Genomic DNA, 26,815 nt, shown 5'->3' with positions numbered 1-26,815 from the left:
CAGATGGCTCAGGAGAAGAAAGTATGGCTTGTGACTTAGCACAGTATCCCCTCAATCAAATCCAATTCATGTGCTTGTCATGGCATCACTTCCCTGATGACATGGTCTTTGAGAATGAAGGACAAATATCATCATCATCATCAGATTAATTCTAACAGTTTCTTTAGAGTAGTAAGGAGATCTTAATAAAATTATGTGGTGATGTTATAATCTAACATTAATTTAGAGATACAAACATCAATCCCTACTTTTTAAGGCACAAATAATATTCTTTTAGTAATGAGAATTCCAGGTTCTTAGAGATGAGCACTTTTAATTTCACTTGGACTAAGATGTGGTTTCAAGTCCTGGTGAAAACGATATAGCCTTTTTAACAGAGATGGTCACTCAATTCCTCCCACAGAGTTCTTGTCTGTGTAAAGTAGGAATAATATTAATCCCACAAACTAATTTAAGGGTTGAGTTCTAAACCACCTCTGCTGCTCACTCTTATCCAGAGACCTCCAAATGAGATCAAAGGGAAATTTGTGCTTGTAGGAATCATTAGGCTTGGCCTATTTCATTTGGGATTGTGGAAATTATCTTTTTTACTAATATGTACATTCTATTTTGTAAAATGGGAAACTGTAATGTTGTTTATTAATTACTTCACAGGGTTTGTCTACATATATTGAATAAGATAAGCATATAATTTAAGTGTGTATAACCATGGGTTTGCATGAATCTCCTATAAAGCAATTCATGTGGCATTACTACATTTTATTACTATACTCACTGGTAATATGGGTTACATTGTAGGCATAAATAAATATTAAATTCTCGATGCGGCCCTTGACAAGTTTTTGCTAGATGATGCAGATCAGAAGAGCTAAAATGTTGGATACTTGTGCTATATATCATTAGCCTCCTAACATGCTTAGGTTTCCCTAGACTTATAAAAACAGGGACTTCCTTAGATCTTTCCATTGCATCCAGTCTACGTCTCATTTTTCTTGTCCCTTTTACTTCCAGATTTGTTTTTGTTTGGTTCATTACATGATTGTAATTATCTCAGTATCCTCCCTTTTCTCCTTCTTGAGAGCCATTCATATAACAAATGTATATTTTAAAGACAAAAAAAAAGAAGAGGGGAAAAAATCAGTGCATCTAGTTGATCAATACATTAAAAATAATCTGAAAAAAGTGTAAAGTATAAAACCTGTGGATCTCCCAACTCCATAAAGATTTTGATTTATTATCTCACATCTCTTAATTAAGTCATGCTTAATCTATATAATTTTGCAATATTCACTTTAGATTTGTGTACATGTATGTATGGTTGTCTTTTCCAATAATATTGTTTTAGTCACTTAATATTTTGTTTTCTTAGAGATCTGTTCTCTGTATTCATTATAATACATAATTTCTTACAACACAGTAATATTTCATTACATTCATGTACTATAGCTTGTTTAGCCATTTTCCATTTGATGGTTATCTATTATGTTTCCAACCTTTGCCATGATAAAAAGTATTGCTATAAATATTTTGGCATGTGGACATTTTAGTCCTTTATTTGCATAATTCCAAATTGCCTTCCAAAAATTTTTACCATTTCATTGCCACACCAATAATATATTAGTGTGTTGATCTTTTCACAAACTGCCCAACATTGATGGTTGCCGTTTTTTTGTCATTTTTTGCCGATTAGCAGAATGCGAGATGAACCCTCAACGGTGGTTTTGATTTGCATTTCTTTTATCATTAGTGATATGGAGCATTCTTTCATCTGATTGTGAATACTTTGCAGTTCTTTTGAGAACTGTTAATATCCTTTGACCATTGATAACCCCTGGGGAATGTCTATTAGTTATATATATATATGTGTGTATGCAAATATTTGTGTATATTTTTATCTATTTTTATATAACTATAGTTTAAATATCTTAGATATCAAATCCTTATTAAAAAATTTGATATAAACATTTTCCTCATTCAGCCACTTTCCTTTTTATCTTAGTGTATTAATATTATCTCTGTAGAATTTTTTTTGGTTCCACACAATCAAAATTATCTCTTTTATATTTTGTAATTGCCTCTTTCTCTTATTTGGTTACTCATAGCTGTGAGATGCATATGATTGACTTCACTCCTAATTTGTTTTTAATAATATGATCTCTAACAGTAAGATCATGTATCCATTTAATATCATATAAAGCATTAGTCTAAACATCATTCTATCAGACTACTTGCCTGTTTTTCTACTAAGTTTTAAAAATCAAACTAGGAATTTTTTCATAGGTAATTGGTGTTTTCCACTTTATCAAACACTGGGTTATTGAGTTTTATTATTTCTGATTTTTCTTGTCTAGTCTTTTCCATTAATCTATCTCTCTCTATTATTTAACCAGTAGCACATAATTTTTAATAATTACTGCTTTATAATATAGTGTGAGATCTAGAAGTGCTATTCTTCCTTTATCCCTCTCTTTTTAGACTATCCTTTTTCTTTTTAGGTTTTTGCAAGGCAATGGGTTATGTGGCTTGCCCAAGGCCACACAGCTAGGGACTTTAGTGTCTGAGGCTAGATTTGAACTCAGGTACTCCTGACTCTACGGCCGGTGCTCTATCCACTGCACCACCTAGCCACCCCTAGACTATCCTTTAATAGTCCAGAGTAAGTGTGAGAAACCTCTGGCCAGCCAGCTGTATTGGTCTGGCAGTGCCAAGGCAACCAGAGGCAAGTCTCAAATTTCAATAAATCTAGTAGCTTTTTAGGAGTGAATTAATTAAATGTTTGACCAAAATTTAGCTTGTGAATGATGTTATAAATATCCAAATGACCCTTTGTAGAAAAAAATTTCCCCACTCCTGTTCTAGAGCTTTTGTTTTCCAAATCAATTTTGCTATTATTTTATTAAGTTTTTATAATATATTCCCTTCATAATTTTATAGGTATAGCATTAAGTGTAGATTAACATTAGAAAACATAGGAATAAATTAAACCTTTCTTAAAATAAGTAGTACCTGTCTAAAACAAAGAACAACCATATTGCATAATGGAGAGACAAACTAGAAACCTTCCCATTAAAACCAAAAGGGAAATAAAGATGTCCATTATCATCACTATTATTCAGTACTATATAGGAAATATTAGCTAGAACAAGATAAAAAAAGAAATAGAAGGAATAAGAATAAACAACAAAACCATCTCTCTTTGCAGATAATATGCTTAGTGAACCCAGAGAATCACCTAAAATGCTAGTTGAAACAAGAAGAACTTTAACAAAATGAAGGATATGAGGTGAACTCAAATAAATCATCGGCATTTTTATATATTACAAACAGAACACTCAGGAAGAGATAGAGAAAATAATTCTATTTAAAATAATCATAGATAGTATAAAATATTGAGGAACCGTCATACCAAGACAAACCCAGGACTATATTAACACAATTAAAAAAACACTTTTCACACAAATAAAGATAGTTTTAGACAACTGTAGAAAAATTAATTGTTCGTGGATAAGTTGAACCAGTAAAACAAATGACACTTCTACCTAAATTAGTTTACTTATTCAGTGTCATACCAATCAAACTACCAAAGAATTATTTTGTATAGCTAGGGAAAAAAATCTGGAATATCAAAAGGTCAGAATATAGAGGAAATCAATGTGATAAGATTTAAAGAAAGGGGGCTTAGCAGTACCAGATTTCATACTATATATTATAAAATAGTAGTCATTAAAATTTGGTACAAGAAACAAAAGATCAGTGGAATACATTTGGTATACAGTATAACAATAATAAATGACCCAGTAACAATGTTTGATAAACTAAAGATCTATTGTTTTGGGACAAAAACTTTGTTTTTAGGTTTTTGCAAGGCAAATGGGGTTAAGTGGTTTGCTCAAGGCCACACAGCTAGGTAATTATTAAGTGTCTGAGACTGGATTTGAACTCAGGTACACCTGACTTCAGGGCCGTGCTTTAGCCACTATGCCACCTAGCTGCCCAGACAAAAACTTTTTGACAAAAATTGCCAGGAAACCTGGAAAGCAGTTTAGTAGAAATGAAGCATAGACCAATATCTCATACTTATGTAAAAATGAGATCAAAAGAAATGAATGATTTAGACAATAAGGATGATATGTGCAAATTAGGGGAGCATGAAAAATTTTACCTATCAGATTCATGGATACAACAACAGTTTATTGCTAAGCAAGAGATAGGATCATGGAAAGTAAACTGGATAATTTTGATTTTATGAAATGATGATATAAAATTAATAAATATATTAAATAAGATATAATAAATATAAAATAAAAATATTTTGCACAAAAGCAACCAATTCAGTCAAAATTAGAAGGAAAGCAAGAACTGGGGAAAACAGTGGTTTCTCTGCTTAAAGACTTCATTTCTCAAATCATAGGAAATGGAGTCAAATTTATAAAAATAAGAACATTGCCCAATTGATAAATAGTTAAAGAATAAGAACAAATAGTTTTCATAAGAAATTTTCGTAAGAAAAATGAGTGGAGGAAGCAGAACCAAGAGAACATTGTACCCATTAACAACAACATTGTAAGTTTATCAACCATGGTGAAGAAGTTCCTTTCAGCAGTTCCTTTCAGCACTTTAGAGGGCTAGGAAAACCCTAAAAGACCAGTTGTGGATAATGCTGTTCCAACCGGAAGAAGAAAAACCAAACCAAAACAACCCCCCCCCCAAACTTACAGAATCTGAATGGATGCTACATTTAAGACTTTTTTTTTTTTTGCAAGGCAGTGGGGTTAAGTGGCTTGCCCAAAGCCATACAGCTAGGTAATTATTAAGTGTCTGAGGCTGGATTTGACTCAAGGGCCTTTGTTCTATCCATTGTGCCACCTAACTGCCCCTACATTGACTTTTTTTTTGGTATCAAGAAATTTTTTATTACAGAATTTTAGGGAGTGAAGGGAATATACATTAATTGAAATGTGGTATGTATAATTAGTAAACTTTGTATAAGAACAGATTCAGACAATTTTTTGAAATTTTAATATTGTGTTACAGTAACAAACAATGGATGAATTGAAGTATCATTCCATCATCTTTATAAAGATTTGTTATAAGAAAACTGGAGAATACTTGCCAAGAAGGTTATATTTCTCAAGGTCTTTTGACTCAGATTGTGAAAAGCTGTGGTCTTCCACCTAGTGTTTCTTTTTTTTTAAATTTATTTTTCATTAAAGATATTATTTGAGTTTTACAATTTTCCCCCAATCTTACCCCCCCCCCCACGGAAAGCAATCTGTCAGTCTTTACTTTGTTTCCATGTTGTACCTTGATCCAAATTGGGTGTGATGAGAGAGAAATAATATCCTTAAAGAAGAGACAAGAAGTCCAAGAGGTAACAAGATCAGACCATAAGATATCTGTTTTTTTTCTAAATTAAAGGGAAAAGTCCTTGAACTGTGTTCAAAATCCATGCCTCTTATCTGGATACAGATGGCACTCTCCTTTGCAGACAGTCCAAAATTGTTCCAGATTGTTGCACTGATGGGATGAGCGAGTCCTTCAAGGTTGATCATCACTCCCATGTTGCTGTTAGGGTGTACAGTGTTTTTTCTGGTTCTGCTCATCTCACTCAGCATCAGTTCATGCAAATCCCTCCAGGTTTTCCCTGAAATCCTGTCCCTCCTGGTTTCTAAGAGAACAATAGTGTTCTATGACATACATATACCACAGTTTGCTAAGCCGTTCCCCCAATTCAAGGACATTTACTTGATTTCCAATTCTTTGCCACCACAAACAGGGCTGCCATAAATATTTTTGTACAAGTGATGTTTTTACCCTTTTTCATCATCTCTTCAGGGTATAGAACTAGTAGTGATATTTCTGGGTCAAAGGGTATGCACATTTTTGTTGCCCTTTGGTGTAGTTCCAAATAGCTCTCCAGAAGGGTTGGATGAGTTCACAGCTCCACCAACAGTGTAATAGTGTCCCAGATTTCCCACAACCCCTTCCAACAATGATCATTTATCCTTTCTGGTCATATTGGCCAATCTGAGAGGTGTGAGGTGGTACCTCAGAGAAGCTTTAATTTGCAATTCTCTAATAATTAAGATCTAGAGCAATTTTTCATATGGCTATGGATTACTTTGATTTCCTCATCTGTAAATTGCCTTTGCATATCCTTTAACCATTTGTCAATTGGGGAATGACTTTTTGTTTTAAAAGTATGACTCAGTTCTCTGTATATTTTAGAAATGAGTCCTTTGTCAGAATCATTAGTTGTAAAGATTGTTTCCCAATTTACTACATTTCTTTTGATCTTGGTTACATTGGTTTTATCTGTGCAAAAACTTTTTAATTTAATGTAATCAAAATCATCTAGTTGGTTTTTGGTGATGTTCTCCAACTCTTCCTTAGTCATAAACTGTTCCCCTTTCCATAGATCTGACAGGTAAACTAGTCCTTGATCTTCTAATTTGCTTGTAGTTATTGTTTTTTATGTCTAAGTCCTGTAACCATTTGGATCTTATCTTGGTAAAGGGTGTTAGGTGTTGATCTAATATAAGTTTCTTCCATACTAACTTCCAATTATCCCAGCAGATTTTATCAAAGAGGGAGTTTTTATCCCAATAGCTGGACTCTTTGGGTTTATCAAACAGCAGACTACTATAATCGCCTCCTGCTTTTGCACCTAGTCTATTCCACTGGTCCACACTCTATTCCTTAGTCAATACCAAACAGTTTTGATGACTGATGCTTTATAATATAATTTTAGATCAGGTAGGGCTTAGCTCCCTTCTTTTGTACTTTTTTTCATTAAGCTCCTGGAAATTCTTGACTTTTTATTTCTCCATATGAATTTACTTACAATTTTTTCTAACTCATTAAAGTAATTTTTGGAATTTTGATTTGTAGGGCACTAAACAGATAGTTTAGTTTTGGTAGGAATTGTCATTTTTATTATAGTAGTTCTACCTATCCATGAACAGTTGATATTTGCCAAGTTTATCTGATTTAATTTGTGTGAGAAGTATTTTATAATTGTTTTTCAAAAAGTTTCTGAGTCTGTCTTGGTAAATAGACTCCTGGGTATTTTATACTGTCTAAGGTTACTTTGAATGGGATTTCTCTTTCTAACTCTTCCTGCTGTATCTTGCTAGACATATATAGAAAAGTTGAGGATTTATGAGGGTTTATTTTTTATAACCTGCAACTTTGCTAAAACTGCTAATTGTTTCCAGTAGTTTTTTTTTGGATGATTTCTTGGGATTCTCTAGGTAGACCATCATGTCATTTGCAAAGAGTGAGAGTTTTTGTCTCTTCCTTCCCAATTCTAATTCCTTCAATTTGTTTTCTTCTCTAATTACTGAAGCTAAAATTTCTAATACAATATTGAATAGTAGTGGTGATAATGGGCACCCTGTTTCACCCCTGATCTTATTGGGAATGCCTCTAGTCTCTCCCCATTGAATATAATGCTCGTTAATGGTTTCAGATAGATACTGATAATTATTCTAAGGAACAGTTCATTTATTCCTACATTCTCTAGTGTTTTTAGTAGGAATGAATGCTGTATTTTGTCAAAAGCTTTTTCAGCATCTATTGATATAATCATATAATTTCTGATAGGTTTGTTGTTGATATAATTGAGTATACTAACAGTTTTCCTAATATTGAACCAACCCTTCATTCCTGGGATGAATCCTACTTAATCATAATGCATTATCCTAGTGATAACTTGTTGTAATTGTTTTGCTAAGATTTTATTTATGATTTTTGCATCTATATCATCAGGGAGATAGGTCTATGATTTTCTTTCTCTGTTTTAACTCTTCCTGGTTTAGGTAACAGCACCATATTGGTTTCATAGAAGGAGTTAGGCAGAGTTCCATCTTTCCCTATTTTTCCAAAGAGTTTATATAGGATTGGAACCAATTGTTCCTTAAATGTTTGGTAGAATCACTTGTGAATCCATCAGGCCCTGGAGATTTTTTCTCGGGGAGTTCAATGATGGCTTGTTGAATTTCTTTTTCTGAGATAAGGTTGTTTAGGTATTTAATCTCCTCTTCATTTAACATGGGCAACTTATATTTTTGTAAATATTCATCCATTTCACTTAGATTATCAAATTTATTGCATAGAGTTGGGCAAACTAGTTCAAATATTACTTTGATTTCCTCCTCATTGGTGGTGAGTTCACCTTTTTCATTTATGATATTAGAAATTTGATTTTCTTCTTTCTTTTTTTAAATCAAATTGACCAGAGGTTTATCAATTTTATTGGTTTTTTCATAATACCAACTTTTGGCATTATTTATTAATTCAATAGTTTTTTTGCTTTTGCTTTTATTAATTTCTCCTTTAATTTTTAGAATTTCTAATTTGGTATTTAATTGGAGATTTCTAATTTGTTCTTTCTCTAATTTTTTTAGTTCCATGTTTAGTTCATTGATTTCCTCTTTCTCCAATTTATTCATGTAAGCGTTTAAAAACTATAATATATCCCCTGAGAGCCACTTTGAATGAATCCCATAGGTTTTGGTATGTTGTTTCATTATTATCATTATCTGGGATAAAATGGTTAATTCTTTCTATAATTTGTTTTTTGATCCACTCATTCTTTAAAATGAGGTTATGCAATTTCCAGTTGGTTCTGGGTCTATATCTCCTTGGCCCAATCTTGCATATGACTTTTATTGCATTGTGATCTGAGAAAGATGTATTCACTATTTCTGCCTTTCTACAGTTGATCATTAGGCTTTTATATCCTAGTACATGGTCCATGTACTGCAGAGAAAAAGGTATATTTCTTTCTATCCCCCATTCAATTTCCTCCATAAATCTACCATATCTAATTTTTCTAACAATCTATTTACCTCCTTAACTTCTTTCTTGTTTATTTTATGATTCTATTTATCTAGATCTGATAGTGGGAGGTTGAGGTGTCCCACTAGTAGAGTTTTGTGGGCTATGTCTTAATGTAGTTCTTTCAACTTCTCCTCTAAGAATTTGGATGCTCTCCCATTGGGTGCATATATATTCAGTATTGAAATAGCTTTATTGTCTATGGTACCTTTTAGGAGGATAAAGTTTCCTTCCTTATCTCTTTTAATGTTATCTATTTTTGCTGCTACTTTGTCTGAGATAAGGATTGCTACCTCTGCTTTTTTTTTTTACTTCAGCTGAAGCAAAATATAATTTGCTCCAACCTTTTACCTTTATTCTATATTTATCTTCTCTGCTTCAAATGAGCTTCTTGTAAGCAGCATATTGTCGGATTCTGGTTTTTAATCCACTCTGCTATTCGCTTATGTTTTAAGAGAGAGTTCCTCCCATTCACATGCAAAGTTATGATTACTAATTCTTTATTGCCTTTCATGCTTTCTTCCCTCTGTTTGTATTTCCCCCTTCCCCTCTATCCATATTCCCTAGTATTTTGTTTCTGAATACCACCCCCTTCAGTGTGTTTGCCCTCCTATATCACCCCTCCCCTTTCTTTCCCCTTTCCCTTGTTCCCTTTTCCATTCCCTTCCCTTGTTAGTTTCCCCTTTTCCCCACTCCCCCCTTTCTCTGTCCCCCCCTCCCCTTTCCCCTTTTAATACTTGAAAGGTTAGATTTTTTTTTTAAGTTAACTAAGTATGTGTAAATTGACTTTAATCCAAGTCTGATGAGAAGAAGATTCAGGTATTTCTCATCTCCTCCCTTCTTCCCTCTATTACCATAAGTATTTTATACCTCTTAGTGTAATAAGATTTACCCCATTCAATCCCCTCCCTCCTCCCATCTCCTTCCTGTTCCCCTTTATGAGGAGGTAGTGTTTTTTTAGACCTGAGCCATATCTGAGCCATAGAAAATTCTGAGTATCTGTCACTTCTAGAAGTACATTCTATCTAATAGAGTTAAAATTCTTGGGAGTTTTGAGATCTTTCTTCCAAGTGGGGTTAAAGCCAGTTACATCTCATTAGATAGCAGTCTCATGGATAGATAGGTCATAATGTCCATCACTTCTGGCTATGTATATTCTCTCTATTAGAGTTACAATTCTCAAGATTTATGAGAATCTTTTCCCTCATGCTGGAATATAGCCAGTTTTTTCTTTTACCACCCCCCCCTCTTTTTCTTAACCTTTTCATGTGTCTCTTGTACCTCCTGTTTGCTGTCCAAATTTTCTATTTAGCTCTGGTCTTTTCATCAGGAATTTTTGCAATTCTTCCATTTCATTAAATGTCCATCATTTTCCCTGGAAGAGAAGGCTGAGCTTTGTGGGATAGTGGATTCTTGGCTGCGTTCCAAGCCCCCTTGCTCTTCTAAATATCTTCGTTCCAGGCCCTTCAATCCCTTAATGTTGATGCAAGCAGGTCCTGCATAATCCTTACTGTGGCTCCTTGATATTTAAATTGTTTCTTTCTGGCTGCTTGCAGGATTTTCTCTTTTATCTGATAGCTCTGGAATTTGGCCACAACATTCCTTGGTGTTTTCATTTTAGGATCTTTGCTGGAGGGCGATCGATGTATTCTTTCAATAACTACTTTGCCCTCTGGTTCCATGATATCAGAGCAGTTTTCCATCACTAGATCCTGTAATATTAAGTCCAAGCTTATTTTTTCTCTTCAATGTTTTCAAGAAGTCCAATGAATTTTCAGGTTGCCCCTCCTTGGCCTATTCTTGAGGTCAGTGGTTTTGGTGATGAGGTATTTTACATTTTCTTCTATTTTTTTCTATTTTTTGATTTTGTTTAACTGGCTCTTACTGTCTCATGGAGTCATTAGTTTCTGCAGACTCCATTCTTTTTTTAGAGAGGAGTTTTCTTCATTAACCTTTTGCAACTCCTTTTCCAGTTGGTCAATTCTACTTTGAAAGAGCTTTCCATTTGACCAATTGAGGTTTTCAGAGAATTATTTTCTTTTTGCATTGGTCCAATTGCATTTTCTAAGGATTTGTTTTTCTTGTTGCAAGGTATTAATTGTCTCTCCCAAATTTTCCAGTTGATTTTTTTTTAGATTTTTGCAAGGCAAATGGGGTTAAGTGGCTTGCCCAAGGCCACACAGCTAGGTAATTATTAAGTGTCTGAGGTCACATTTGAACACAGGTACTCCTGACTCCAGGGCCGGTGCTTTATCCACTGCGCCACCTAGTCATCCCTCCAGTTGATTTTTAAACTCCTTCCTTATTTCTTCAAGGAAGTCTTTCTGTGCTGAAGACCAGATCATATTCTCCTCTGAGGTTCTAGGTCCTCTCTGAGTTAGGGTCTTTCTCTTCCAAGAATTTTTCTATGGATCCACCTTTCTGCTGACCCTTCTTCATTTTGCTAAGACCTTGAATTGGGGAGGGGGTGGTTCATAGGGGCTTGGGATCAATAGAGGCTTTACTCACTGAGTGCAATTTCTCTGGCTGGCCAGTAGGAGGTGCTGGTTGCTTTCTCTGGAGTGCCTGTGAGCTTGATTGAGGCCTTCTCCTTTATCTTGAAGGGAGGAGTTGGAGCTAATGAATCCTTTTGCCTTCAATCAATAGTGGCTTGAGGTCATTCCCCTCCCAATTCCTGAGCTGGTTCTCCTGCTCACATACCTGTGCCTGAGGCAGAAGTAGTCTGCAATTGTTTGTTCTGGAAGAGGCCTCAGCCACAATGGAGGCGTGGACTCTGAGTTCCTCAGACTAGAGGAGCTCAGGGATGGTGTCCGCAGCTCTCCTGCACTGGAACTCTCCCCCCCCAGCTCTGTTGGCAAGCTCCAGAGGGTCAGCGCGCCTCTGCTCCCTGGATGACTGAAGCCCCTGCTGTCTAGTCCCACCACTGATCCAGCAGGTCTGGCTCTTGGTTCCTTAGACCCCTGGCTCCAATTCAGCCACAAATCTGGCTGATCCGTGGCTGATCTGCCCTCTCTGCTCAGACTTACTCGCCCAAATTTGTCCAATGCTGTGCTGAGGGAGACAATTCCTGAGGTAGATGTCTTTCTCCTGGCTTTTCTTTCTGGGTTTGTGGTTGCATTTCTGTTAAGAGGTTTGTTTCATATGATAGATGTGGAAAGATCAGGAGACTTTAGAACTGTGCCTATCTTCTTTCCTGCCATCTTGGCTGGAAGTCTCCCCTACATTCACTTTTTAAAATTTCTCTTAGGTACTTCTTTCTTATCTAATGATTTTCTTTTCCTTAATCTAATTCCTCATACCAAAAATGACTAAATTGTAAACATGTTAAACACAAATGTGTATGTATAATATTCACCTACTGCTCACCACTGATGGGAGAAGAGTGGGAAGGGAGGGCGGAAGGAATTATATAACTTTAAATATGCATATGCATGTGGATGATTGTTGAAAAACTTTTCATAGCATGTAACTGGTAAAATAAAATAAATTCAATTAAAAAAGTAAAGCTATCTATAGTCATATAAAAAAAATGTTCTAAATCACTACTGTTGAAATAAAGGCAAATTAAAACAACTCTCAGGTACTACCTCACACTTATGATTGGCTAGCATGACAGAAAAGGCAAAGAAATGTGGAAAAATAGGAAACACTGATCTGTTGGTGGAGTTGTGATCTGATCCAAACATTCTGGTGAACAATTCAGACCTATGCCCAAAGGGCTATAAAATTCGTTGACCTAATAATAACAATTCTAGATCTATAACCCAAAGAGATCAAAGGAAAATATACAAAAATATTGGTAAGACTCTTTTTGTGGTGTCAAAAAAGTTGGAAAATGAGGAGCTACCCATTAACCAAAGAGTGAGTAAACAAGTTGTCATATTTGGTTGTGATAGAATACTATTTTGACATAAGAAATGATGTGGGGAATGATTTCAGAAAAACCTGGAAGACATATAAATTGATACAAAATGAAGTGAACAGAACCAGGAGAACACTGTACAAAGTATTAGTAATGTCAGTGGGAAAGGCTTGACTTCTCTGTTCAAAGCAGTGGTCTGTGATAATTTCAAAAGATTCATGATAAAAACAAAAATGTTATCCACCTCCAGAGAGAGAAGTAATGAACTCTGAGTTCAGTTTGAAGCACACTTTTTTCCATTTTATTTTTCTCATTACTTTTTGGCAGCATGATTTATTTGAAAAGGTTTTGCATGACTTCACATATATTAATAAATATCATATTGGTTTCCTCCTCAAAGACTGGGCAAAGAGCTAGAGGAAGAGAGAGAATTTGAAACCTCAAAATTTTTAAAAAATGCTAAAAATAAATAATAAAGAATGAAAGTGAAATTAACTCTGGTATTATCAAAGGTTTTATTCTGTTGGCATGGAATAGCCAATATGGGTACTTTTTTGGTCCAATTTTTGTCCCAATATGGGTATTTTTTAAAAAAAATTTTGATAGAATTCTCTGCTGAATCCATCAGGATCAGAACCATTTGTCTTTGATAGTTTCCTTTATAACTAGTATATTTCACTTTCTGAGATAGGGCTATTAAAGATCTCTATCTGGTCTTCTGAATGAAGAGAAAGGGAGTTGGTCCCTCTTTGCTTTTTCCGTAATCTTTTGTTTGGTAATTCCTTTCACTCTCATGACTTCATCTCAAATAATTTATTTAGACCACTCCCAAATTTCTATCTCTATCCCTAAACCATATTCTGAATCTCTTGATGACTACTGGTTTTTCAGTTGAGGGCCATTTATTTATTTTTTTTCTTCATTTCAATTTCTCCCACCTCTCTGTAACAAGTAAACATAGTTTAGCAGAACAAATTTCCATATTGGCCATGTGCAAAAAAATGTGTTTCTCATTCAGCATATTAAACCCAATTACTTCTTTTCAGGAGATTACTGATCCTCTAGAATCATAGTTGATTATTGCATTGATTAGAGTTCATAAGTCTTTTGGAGTTATTCACTATTTTATTGTGTTGGTTTGTATCAATTCATATAAATGTTTCCAGGTTTCTCTGAAACTTTCATGTTTTTTTAAAATGAAAATATATTTTTGTACATTCTTTTAAAATTTAGATTCTCTCATTCCCTCCCACCTCTCTCTTACTAACAAGGAAATGATATATCAATTATACAAGGGAAAATTACACAAAACATATTTCTATATTAGTCATCTTGCAAAAAAAGCTAAAAAATTAAAATGAGGAAATTATAATTTAATTTACACTCATCAGTTTTCCCTCTGAAGGTAGATAGCATTTTTCATCATGAGCCCTTTGGAATTGTCTTGGGTCATTGTCTCATTTGGAGTAGCCAAGTATCTCACAATCGATCATCATTACAACATTGCTGTTACTGTGCATATTGATCTCCTGGTTCTTTTAATTTCACTTTCAATATAAGTCTTGCCATATTTTTCTGAAACCACCCCTCCCCCAACATTTTCCACAGCACAATAAAACTACCTCACAATTATATGCCAAAACTTGTTCAATCATTCCTCAGTTGATGAGCATTCTCTCAATGTCCAATTTCTTTGCGACCACAAAAAAGAGCTACCATGTATTTTTTTAAAATCTCTTTAGGGGTAAGGACCTAGTAGTGGTAATACTGAGTCAAAGAGTAAATGTGTTTTATTGCCCCATTAGCATAGTTTCCAGATTTTTTTTCTAGAATGGTTAGACCAGTTCATTATTTCACTGACAATTCACTGATGTATATATTTTTGCTCATCTCTCCAGCCATAGCCATTTCTGAGTTGTGAGGTGGTATCCCAGAGCTGTTTTAGATTACCTTTCTCCAGTCAACACTATTTAGTGTATTTTTTTCAGATTACTACGGATAGCTTTGATTTTTTTCTCTGAAAATTTCCTATTTTTATCCTTTGTCATCATTTATCATTTGGTGAATATCTTTTTTTTAAAAAAAATTGACTCAGTTCCTCATATATTTGAGAAATGAGACCTTTATCAGAGAAACTTACTGCAAAATTTTGATATTATCTCATTGTTTATAGTGCATTACTTGGCAAAATATACTTTACCTGATTATAGATTTTTAAATAGGTCCATTTTTGCTTTTTCTTTATTTGAGAGCAAGATTGCTATCCCTCCTTTTTTATTTCAGCTGAAACATTGGATTCTGCTGAAATTCTTTATTTTAACTCTTCTTGTGTATTTCTATTTCAAGTCTGTTTTTTTGTACACAACATTTTGTTGGATTTGGTTTTTCTAATTCATTCTGCTCTTTGTTTCCATTTTATGAATTAGTTCCTCAATCTCATTTAGTTATGATTGTGCCCTCTCTCTCTCCCCCCTCCCCTCCCCCCTCCCCCCCTCCCTCTCCCTCTCTCTCTTCCTTCTAAACATATCTTCCCTTAATCCACCTTGCCTTGTTACTACCCTGCCACATCTCTTATTCCCTTCCATTCCTATTGATAACATAAGAGTTTGTAATACATCTGTGTGTACATACATATTCTTGCCTTTTTGAACTAATTTCTATGAGAATTAGGTTCAATCATTGCCTGTCATCCTTTCCATTTCTGTCTCCACTAGAAAAATTCTTCCTTGCTGTCATATCTTCCAAAGCCCAGTGCTATTGTTTTTACTGCACTCTAGGTTTGGTGTTGCAGATCTCTTTTGCAGATCTCCTAAGTAGTTCCTAAGAGTTCAACTGGGTCCTGGGGCCTATACTCAGCCATCTTGGCTGTGTCCCATTATTTTCTAAGTACTTACAACACATTAGCATTCCATTATATCCTCATACCTTAATTTGTTCAGTCAATCTGAAATTGAATGAATCTCTAGTTCTTATCTACTACAAAAGGAACTATTACAAGTTTTATATTATATATATATATATATTTATAAATTTTTCATCTTTCTTTCATCTTTTTTTTTTTTGGTGTAGGCCTACTCATGGTATCACTGGGTTACAAATGGTTATGAACAATTTAGTAACTTTTCAAGCATACTTACAAATTGCTTTTCACAAAGATTGTGTCTGTTCACAGTTCTATCAACAGTATGTAGATGTGCCTGTTTTTCCAAGCTCTCCCAACATTTGTCATTTTCCTTTTTTTTTACTTTGCTAATTTTGATGAATAAGAGGTACAAGTTACTTTAATTTTCATTTCTCTATTAATTATTTAGAGCATTTTTCATTAGATTATAGATAGTGAAGTCAATATGACCAGATAGGGTCAATGGGGGTGATGATCAATCTTAATGGACTTGCTCATTTCATAGGTATAACAATCAGGGGCAATTTTGGGGTATCTGAGATGGAGAATACCATCTGTATCCAGAGAAAGAATTATGGAGTTTGAACAAAGACCAAAGACTATTAGCTTTAATTTAAAAAAACCCATTATCTTATTATGTAATTTTTGCTATCTCATATTTTATTTTATTATTCTTTAAGGATATGAATTCTCTCTCAACACATTTAGTTTAGATCAATGTATAGCATGGAAACGATGTAAAGACTAAGAGACTGCCTTCTGTTGGGGGTGGGGGAGAGAAGCAAATTAGGGGAAAATTGTAAAATTCAAAAATAAATCAATAAATTAAAAAAAATAAAAAATATTATAGTGAGAAAGTTGATTTAATTAGTGAGGCTGCCTACTCAAATTCTAATTAGTATCAATCAATCAATCAATCTTATATGATTCTAAGCTCTGTATATTGGGTCCCAGAGTTATGTGTTGCAGACCCTAAGTTCACTTGTACAATTACAGGCAGCTAGCTAGAGGCCCTCCTCCACCTTTGTTCTTCCCTGTCTTGGTGGCCAAGGTCCTCCACCCTTGTTCTTTCCTGTCTTGGTGACCAAGTCCCATGTAGCAGAGGTTGACTCAGCTGCCTGAAAAGTCCCTCAGGATGTTTAGCCTATGCCATCTCCTCCTGCCTTACCTAAGAAGTAGTTTTGCTATTTTATGACCACTTAGTTAATGGAGATGCCCCATGCATTACCTGATCTATAATCCTACTAATATGTCATTTTTGACCCTCAAGATCAAGGTCTATCAACTAATGAGATTCTATATTTCACCATACCTTTTTTGAATATTTGGGTATCAAACTCTAGTAAAACAAGATCCCAGAACAAAAGGGGCATCTCAGATCATAAGGAAAATCTGAGCTCCCCTTTATTAGACAGGGCCATGAACCCTTTAATAAAGTGTCATTGGCTCAGGTCTCTGCTTCTGTTTCTTTTATTGTAGGTAAGTTAATTTTATTCACTACATTTTTGGCACCCCAGATGGGACTGCCCTGTAAGGACCTCAACCTCTTTTGTTCAGTTCCTACAAAGGACCCAAAAAGGGAAGTACAAACCCAGTCTGTTTTGCTGATGGCTCCCCCATGGTCACCTTCCCTTAGTGGTTGGATTTCTCCTTCTGTCCACACACAAATTCTTTGAGCCTAAGGTAAATGTCTTCAAGATTGATGAGTTTACCTTAATTTACCCTAAATTTTTTTTTTTAAGAAAGGTCCCTGATCGGGTAAATAGACACTGGTTGAATTTGTGACTAATCTGTTTAAATTTTTAAGTTCTGGAGCACTTAAATTCAATTTTTACCCCAAAAGGGCTCTAATTTTAGCCTTATAAACATAGGTTATATATTTCCCTCTGTTTTTCTTACTTTCATTTTGTTAAGGCCAGGGGAAATTCAGTTTTGGAATTGCTAGTTTCTCATTTTGAGCCACCTAGCTAAATTTAAACTTCTTTTGGCAGAGGTAAAAATAGATTTTTTTTTGCCCTAAAATTCTTTTGACAAGGAGTAATTAAATCATTTGTGTCATCAATAGAGAAATCTCTTAAATTGGTTGAAAGAGAGCTTTTTGGTGGTAAGGCAACCATCTAAAAGACCCTATGACCAGTCCCTAGAAGGGTAGGGTTTGGGGGGAGTGATTCTCACTTGAATTCTCTGACACCACTTTGAGAGAGCAATAATTCAGTCTAGAATTGGTAGACTCTTCCATTAAATGGAAGCAGATAGTAGCAAGGATTAAAAATAAGAATCCTACCTTATATTGTTTACAAGGAAAAATATTTGAAGCAGAGAGATACACACACAAGGTAAAGGTAAAAGGCTGGAACAGAATATATTATGCTCCAGCAGAAGCAAAAAAAAATCAGGGATAGTAGTCCTGATCTCTGACAAAGCAAAGGCAAAAGTATATCTCATTTAAAGGGATAAAGAAGGAAACTACATTTTTTTTTGAATTTCTGCAAGGCAAAGGGGTAAGATGATTTGCCCAAGGTCATATAGCTAAGTCAAATCTGAGGCCAAATTTGAACTCAGGTCTTTGGGACTCCAGAGTCAGTGCTCTATCCACTATGCCACATAGCTGCTCCTAGAAAACTACACCTTAAAGGGCACCATAGGCAATAAAGTAATATCATTATTAAACATGTTTGCATCAAGTGGTATAACATCCAAATTTTTAGAGGAAAAGCCACAAATTACAGGGAGACATGTATAGTAAAACTATAATAGTGGGGGATATCAACCACCCTGTTTCAGAATTAGATAAATCTAACCACAAAATAAACAAGAAGGAAGTTAAGAAATGAATAGAATTTTAGAAAACTTCGATGTGATTGACCTCTGGAGAAAATTGAATGGATATAGAATTGAATGCAGTACATGGTACCTATACAAAAACTGACCATGTACCAGGCCATAAAAACCTCACAATCAAATGCAAAAGGACAGAAGTATTAAAGGCATTCTTTTTAATTCATGATACAATAAAAATTACATGTAATAAAGGATCATAGAAAGATAAAACAAAAATTAATTGGAAATCAAATAACCTAATTTTAAAGAATGAGTGGATTAAACAAGAATCATAAAAATAATCCATGATTTCATCCAAGACAATGACAACAATGAGACATCATAACAAAATTTATGGGATGTAATGAAAATAATTTTTAGGGGAAATTTTATATCTCTAAATGTTTATATAAATAAAATTGAGAAAGAGTAGATCAATGAATTGGGCATGCAATTAAAGAAGCTAGAAAAAGAATAAATTTAAAATTCCCAATAAAAATAACAAATTAGAATTTCTGAAAAATCAAAGGAGAAATTAATAAAATTGAAAGTAAGAAAATTATTGAACTAGTAATTAAAAGAGTTGGTTTTATGAAACAAATCCCATTAAATATTTAAAATTTTTTGTTAATCTGATAAAAAAGAAAAATTAAGACCAAATTACTAATATCAAAAATGATATCCACAATTGAGGAACAAATTAAAATAATAATTCAGAACTATTTTGCTCAATTGTGTGTCACCACATTTGACAATGTAAGAGAAATGGATGGATATTTACAAAGATGTAAACTTTTGAGACTAAGAGAAGAGGGGTGCGACGGCGACGGCGGCGGTGGCGCAGCGTCCCCGAAGATGCAGCCGCTGGTGCTGGGGCCCGGCGCCCGCCTGCCCCTGGGCACCACCCTGACCGGCACCAGCGTGATGGTGAAGGCCCTGTGCACCGCCGTGCTGCTGCTCTACCTGCTGTCCTTCGCGCTGGACACGGGGCTGGGCCTGGCCGTGACCCCCGGCTACCTCTTCCCGTCCAACTTCTGGGTCTGGACCCTGGCCACGCATGGGTTGGTGGAACTGCACGCGTGGGACATGGCCCCGAGCATGGCCACGGTGGTGGCAGCGGACCAGCTGCTGGAGCCGCTCTGGGGGGCCCTAGAGCTGCTGGTGTTCTTCGCCGTGGTGGACGTGGGGCTGCTGGGGGCCCTGGCCTACCTGTTGACCTAAATGGCCTCCTTCAACCTGACCTATCTCTTCACCGTGCACATCCACGGGGTGCTGGCCTTCCTGGGCGGGGTCCTGGTGGCCCTCAAGCAGACCATGGGGGACAGCGTGGTGCTGAAGGTGTCCCAGGTGTGGATGCGGGTGGTGCCCATGCTGCTGCTGGCCTTCCTGGCGTTGCTGCTCCTCACCCCGCTGTTGGACAGCAGCTCCCTGGCCTCCTATGGCTTCGGGGCGCTCTCGGGCTGGGTCTACTTGCTACCAGCACCACAGCTGAGGCAGGGGGGACATGTCGGACCACTTTGCCATTGCCACCTTCTTCCCCGAAATCCTGCAGCCTGTGGTGGCCCTGGTGGCAAACTTGGTGCACAGCCTCCTGGTGAAGGTGAAGGTCTGGAGAAAGACTGTGAAGCGCTATAATGTGGGGGCACCATTAGCCTCCCAGGCACAGACCCCCAGGATGCTGAGCGCAGAAGGCAACTGGCCCTGAAGGCCCTAAATGAGCGTTTGAAGCGAGTAGAAGACCAATCTGCTTGGCCTAGCATGGATGATGACGCTGATGATGAAGCCATGAGCAAGGTAGACAGCCCCCTGCTCCCTGAGAAAAGCCCCAAGCCCCCTGGGAAAGGGGCTGTCCCTGAGTCCAGCCTGATCACCTTCTAGGAAGCCCCTCCCTAGCTGTAGCCCAGATCTCCCAGCCCAGGGGTACAACTCCCTCTCCCCAGCCTGGTCAGTGGTCACACCACTTGAACCACCCTGCCGCCTCTCCTTATCTTCCTGCTCAGCCATATCCAGAAGCTGACTGCTTTCCAAGGAGAGAAGGCGAGGAGAGAAATCCTTTTGAAAGGTCCATGGGGTCACACCGTGTGCACTCTGCTGATACTTCTGGACACATGGCCCCTGTATGCCCCTAAGGCCTGGGTCAGCCACCAGACAACCACTAAGTCCAGGAGCAGGAAGCACATGGCCTGCAACCTGGCTCCAGACTCAGCCTTGTGATTCCAGTTGACTGGTTTAGCAACTAGGCTCAATGGGGTAACCTTATTCCTCTGATTTTGTGGCAGATCTTTGTTGGTGGAGCAATCCCTTTTTCTGCCCTCTGCTACTAGGCAAGGATTTGCCAAAAAAGTTCTGGAGACCCAGCACCAGGCCCAAGGTTGGATATGACAAGGTCCAGCACTGGGACACCTCTGGCCCTCTGCCATTCCTAACTCCTCCATCCCAGCATCTGTTAGTATTGCAATTTGGTTTTCCTTTGGCTGGGGTCAGGCAGTACATATGAGGCTGAAATAGCTTTCATCCCCAGGGCTTGGGTCTTTCCAAATAGGGACATCTGTTGGGACTAAAATTCATGGGGGTGTTTTTTTAAAAGGACCACTTGAATAGGGAGCCTGGACTCTCAGTATAAATAAAGCAGTTCTTTGAAGAAAAAAGAGAGAAGAGGAAATAAAATACTTAACTCCATTTCAGAGAAAAAAATTGAAGAAATCATCATTAAATTCTCCAAGAAAAAATCTCCAGAACCAGATGGATTTACAAGTGAATTCTACCAAACATTTAAATAACAAGTAATTCCAATTCTATTTTTAAAAATAGAACTTCTGTCAAATTCCTTTTATGACACCAATATAGTCCTGCCACCTAAGCCAGAAAGAGCCAAAGCAGACAAAATAAATAATAGACCAATCTCCTTAGTGAATATTGATGCAAAAAAATTAAAATAAAACTTTGGCAAAGAGATTATAGCAAGTTATTACTAGGATGATACACCATGATCAGGTAGACTTTATACCAAGTCAGGGATGGTTCAATATTAGGAGAACAGCATAACTGACCATCTAAATAACAAAACTAACAAGCTAATGGAAACAGAAAAATGGTAGCTTTAGGGGAGAAATTCCCTACTCAACAGTAAGTTGCTAAGGAATTGACCACCCTGGAAACAATCCCACCCTCTTCTGAACTGAGAAGAAGGTTCACTTTGGTTTTATAGAGATAAGGAAAGGAAAATGATATTTTCACAGAATTTAACCAACTCTTCTATCTATTTGGGACTTGTTGGAAATACAAAGTGCACTTTAAATAGGTGAACTTAATTGGCAAATTAGACTAAAGAAAACTGCATTGTTTCTTAATTACATGTATCATGCATAAAATTCTAAAAGTATAAACATATTTAGGAAACATAAGAACTATCATAGATTGACAGTAGGATCCCAGGTACAAGAGAGTCTTAAGTTCTATACTTAATAGAGGAGATATGTAAGATCTTGACTTCAAAATCTCCTAGAGAAAAACTTATAAGTAGTTCAGGTCTGAGTTAATGTTGTATCATTACATGTTTTGTATGTGTGTGTTTTTTGTAAATGATGAAACTAAGTTTAGATACAGTCGGTCTTTTATTTCAGATAGAAAGGCAACTTATACAATTAGGAAAATCTTTAAGAGAATGGGAAATGCATCTGTTGTTTTGTACTATACTCTGTGTTTTGTGCTACCCATACCTAACAATTGTTAGACCTACAGTTTTTGTTTTGGTGTGAGTAACCAAAAAAATCAAAAGTCTTTAAAAAGGACATCTTTTTTCCTGTTTCCAACACAGGCCACGTCAGAAATTGATGAGATGAAAGTCAGATACAGAAATTAATTGGAAAGTAAGATAAAAAAATAAACTTGGAAACCAAATTTGTGATAAAGGAATAATCAGTTTTCATTTCTAAATGATAATTTGGTGTTTTGATAAAGTCTTTTGATGAGCATATGGGGTATTAGCAAACTCTGTGGCATTACTAATGAAAACAACAACTACAATAAAATTCACAGATCAGTTTATACTTAAAAGAGACCTTTAAAATGACTAGGGATTGATTTAAAGATGAAATTTGAATTTTAAGAACTGCCGTCTTAGTCATGAGATATGTTCAGGAGAGATTCAGTGAAATAGAAACTTTGGAAAGTGATTTTAAAAAACTTAGGAAATAGTATTAGGTGAATTTAGAATGAAACTCATGCGAGTTTAAATAATTCCACAATTTAGAATTTAAGAAAGGAAACACATCTGTTAAGCCTAAAGAAGTTTCAACTAGCCAGTCTCTAAGTATGAAGTTTTAGGGTATCAGTCTGTGAAATTGTTTTTAATTTTAGGGTAGAATAAAGGCTTACCTAAAACACTTTACTTTACTTAAAGTTGGAATAAGTTTACTATTAGAAGACAGAATAAAGAACTCTTAGTCCATCTTCAGAAGAGAATAAAAGTGGGTAGAATTGGAGTTCATAGATCCTTCTCGTTTGGTGCTTTTAAATAACTAACCTGAGGGCAACCAATAAATCCCTGATTAGGGATGCCACATTGAAGGTGAATCCCAAAGTACTCCCAGAAATCAGGGTGGTCACTTCCTTAGCAACTTACTGTTGAATAAGGAATTTGTCCCCTAAAGCTCCCATTTTTCTGTTTCCATTAGTTTCTGTTAGTTTTGTTATTTAGATGGTCAGTTATGTTGTTTTGAAATCAGAAAGCAACCAAAGGTAGATTAAGTTTAATGATACATTGAAGGTGATTGAATCAAGTTGATGCAGGAAATTATGGGCATGGAAAATATTATAATTGGAAATAAATTTTGTAATCTTTTGCACTAAGATCCTGTCTTCTTAACCTCTGTACTATTAAAACATTACCTCTTGACCCTAGCCATGTTCTTAGTGGTGGGCCAGGCTGGATGATGCAGGTGTGACAGTCATCTTGAGCCCTGGGAAATGACATCTTAGACTTGAAGGTCACTTCCTTTAGGACAGGAAGGACTGGTGTGTCCATGCATTGCTCATGCCCAAAGACTGATATCTTGGCCCCTCCTTGGAGTACCACTCCTGTGGTGTTGATATTGGAGAGTACAAACCAGGTGCTAAACCACTCCCCAAGCGCCACCCTTGTCCAATTCACTAAGGAAATGCATTTAAGTGTAGGATGGGAAGAGAGCTCTTTCCTTCTTCCCCCTTGTCAGGATGACCACACTCTCTCTTTCTAAGCTAGAACCACATGTTCCTGGTCTAGGCCATTGGAGAACTATGGCCTCTGTGACTGGACTCATTTGAGCCTAAACCAACTCTTATGGCTATTTTCCCTTTCCCTTTTGCTCTCAGGCAATTTTGTCTAAAACTTGTTATTCATACAGTCCCCAATCCACTTACTGACTCTCCAGGGAAAAAAAAGTCTTAATCTGTAAATTTTTCAAGTTTGTAAAATAAATCCTGAGCTATTTCAACTTCAGAAGTAGTAGTGATTCTTTACTTCCATAACAGCTCTCAGTCTTTATTAGCTATACCAGTTTCTCTTGCATCAATGTGACTCTTTAGAATATGGACACCTATTTCCCAAACCCTAAAAATATAGGCAAGATAAGAAGGGAAAAGGGGAAAAGGCAACACTGCTAGCAGCCGTACTTGTTATTGGAGAAGCAGGACATTGACTTCCATTGCAGAAAGTGGAGCTAGTGATGAACCCTATAATTCCTCTAATACAGGGTGGGGAACCTTTTTTCTGCAAAGGGTCATTTGGATATTTATAACATCATTCTTGAGCTGTATTTAGTCAAATATTTAATTAATTCATCCCTAAAATCTGCTGGATCTATTGAATTTCAAGTATGCAGTTGCCTTGGACCAAAACAGTAGGGCCAGAAATTTCCTGCCCCAACTTTACAAGTAGAAAAAGGTCCTTTGTAGCTTTCATGGTATTTGGGCTAGTAACAGTCAGCAATCAGATTAGAAAAGATCAAATTAAAATTAGCACATGGCTTATAGAATTTTGAAAATCAAAGGGAAAAGCAGAACCTGGAAGTTATTTAAAATACAAACTAAATGGACTTAATTTTAAGTAATTTGAAAGGAAATAAATTAAAAAAATACACCCTGACCCCTTCAGAAAAATACAATTGCTGTATTTTTTGAGAGGAGCAATTCCTGTGTCATTCCTATGCCATAGTTGAGCCCTTGGTCATTTCCAAGTGAATTCCTTTGTAAAATAGTTGGAAAATCCTTCTCTGGCACAAAAAAGTTTAACATTGAGAAGGAAACAGATGATTTCTTCTCCAAAGTCAACTTGCTTAAATCTGTGATACTCTATAAAAAGGAACTTATTTTGCTGAGTGAGCTATTTTTTGGAATCTATTTAAAACTGATTGTAACCAATTCTAATTGCCCCAAACTCTTATAGAAATTAGGGTGTGGATTTTTAACCAAAACAAAGCTAAGCTAAAAAAGGAGTTTACCAGAGAAATTGTCAGTAGAAGACAGAAAGAGTAAGGTTTCATAAAGAAAATTAGAAAGATTAAGGAGTACTGTTTTATGGGGAAATTAGAGAAGTTAAGACTGAGTCGAAGAGTAAAGAGAGTTGGAGGGCTCTGGCACATAGTAGATTCAAAGTTTGAAAGTAAAGGATTCTGGAGTTTTGAAAGAGACTTTTCAGAGAGGGTCTTAGTCCCACTGAAATAGAAAAGATTTAGGAATTTTTTTTAACAATGTCCTGCAAATCTTCTCTCCCCAGTTAATATAAGACTATAAAATGTTTCATAAAATGCATGTTGATGGGGTGGCTAGGTGGCACAGTGGATAAAGCACCGGCCCTGGAGTCAGGGTTCAAATCTGATCTCAGACACTTAATAATTACCTAGCTGTGTGGCCTTGGGCAAGCCACTTAACCCCATTTGCCTTGCAAAAACCTAAAAAAAATGCATGTTGATTAATTGATAGAGTAAGGATGATTTCCTTTTTCTGATTTCGATTATAATGCTAAAGGACTAGTAATTTAGAAAAATTAGAGAAATTGTTTTGACTCTTTGGGTTGCTCAAAGAAAGAAATAGTAATGAGAAGTTGAGTGACGCCGTGAATCAATTTTGAATGTAAGTCAACTAAAAATAATGGAACCAGGGTAAAAACATTACTTGTACAAAAATTTTTATAGCAGCCCTGTTTATGGTGGCAAAGAATTGGAAATCCAGTAAATGTCCTTCAATTGGGGAATGGCTTAGCAAACTGTGGTATATGTATATCATGGAATACTATTGTTCTATTAGAAATCAGGAGGGACGGGATTTCAGGGAAACCTGGAGGGATTTGCATGAACTGATGCTGAGTGAGATGAGCAGAACCAGAAAAACACTGTACACCCTAACAGCAACATGGGAGTGATGTTCAATCTTGAAGGACTTGCTCATTCCATCAGCGCAACAATTGGGAACAATTTTTGGCTGTCTGCAAAGGAGAGTACTATCTGTATCCAGATAAGGAGCTGTGGAGTTTGAACAAAGTGCAAGGACTATTCCCTTTAATTTGGAAAAAAACCCCCAGATGTCTTATGGTTTGAGCTGGTTACCTCTGAGAATTCTGTTCTCTTTAAGGATATGATTTCTCTCTCATCACACCCAATTTGGATCGAGGTACAACATTGAAACAAAGTAAAGACTGACGGGGTGGGGGTGGGGGGAGGGAAGCAAGATTGGGGGGAAACTGTAAAACTCAAATAATATCTTTAATAAACATTCTATTGCTTTAAAAAAATAATGGAACCTAGTACAAAATGAAGTTTGGTTATTGTCACTAGTAATTATAAATCAAAATTGTGTTGAAAATATTGTAAAGGGAGCAAATCAGAGAATCTATGTACAAAGAGAATAATAAATAGTTACCCCTATAACTCAGAGTTGTTGGGAGGGAAAGATAGTTATTTAGACAAGAAGCTGTTAAAGTAAGTTTCTTCATCTTTTCAAACTAAATATTATTACATTATAGATATATCTGCCATATGATTATTTGAACATATTTAAAAACAAACTAGAAAATAACAATAATAAATGACTTACTGCTGGGAGAAAAACATTATAAGATCCTCTTAGAAGATGACAGTCTGTGAGTCTGTGAGGTGACAGGGTATTGTGAAACTCTACACAGCACTGTTATTTGAGGAACTAAGATCTCTCCCACTCAAAGTGAAAAGATGAACTTTTGAATAGTAAAGAGGATGTCATTTGAGATCTTTTGGAAACTTATGTAATTGCTATCTTTAATGACATTAATTTTGAACCAACTATTCATTATGTATGAACCTTTGGTGAATAAGTGGAACCAGCAATACAGGTGTCTTGGGTCTTGATAATTGAGGATGGTAAGCCACAGACTTCTA

General features: G+C 36.1%; 1 protein-coding gene and 1 pseudogene across 1 annotated transcript in view; one reads left to right on the top strand and one right to left on the bottom strand.

Moving 5' to 3' along the window:
* F7 (coagulation factor VII) overlaps nt 1-26,562 on the bottom strand; it is an 81,245-nt gene extending 54,683 nt beyond the window's left edge. Inside the window, exon 1 of the mRNA XM_074192080.1 lies at nt 26,496-26,562. Coding sequence (XP_074048181.1) covers nt 26,496-26,512 — 17 coding nt within the window. The 5' untranslated portion in view covers nt 26,513-26,562. The remainder of the gene's footprint in view (nt 1-26,495) is intronic.
* On the top strand, nt 19,191-20,534 carry LOC141491526 (transmembrane protein 115 pseudogene; annotated as a pseudogene).
* Nucleotides 26,563-26,815: the final 253 nt, after the last annotated feature.

This window comes from Macrotis lagotis, chromosome 6 (genome assembly GCF_037893015.1).
Source record: "Macrotis lagotis isolate mMagLag1 chromosome 6, bilby.v1.9.chrom.fasta, whole genome shotgun sequence".
Lineage (NCBI taxonomy): Eukaryota > Metazoa > Chordata > Mammalia > Peramelemorphia > Peramelidae > Macrotis > Macrotis lagotis.
This window is presented reverse-complemented; position numbering and strand designations above follow the sequence as displayed.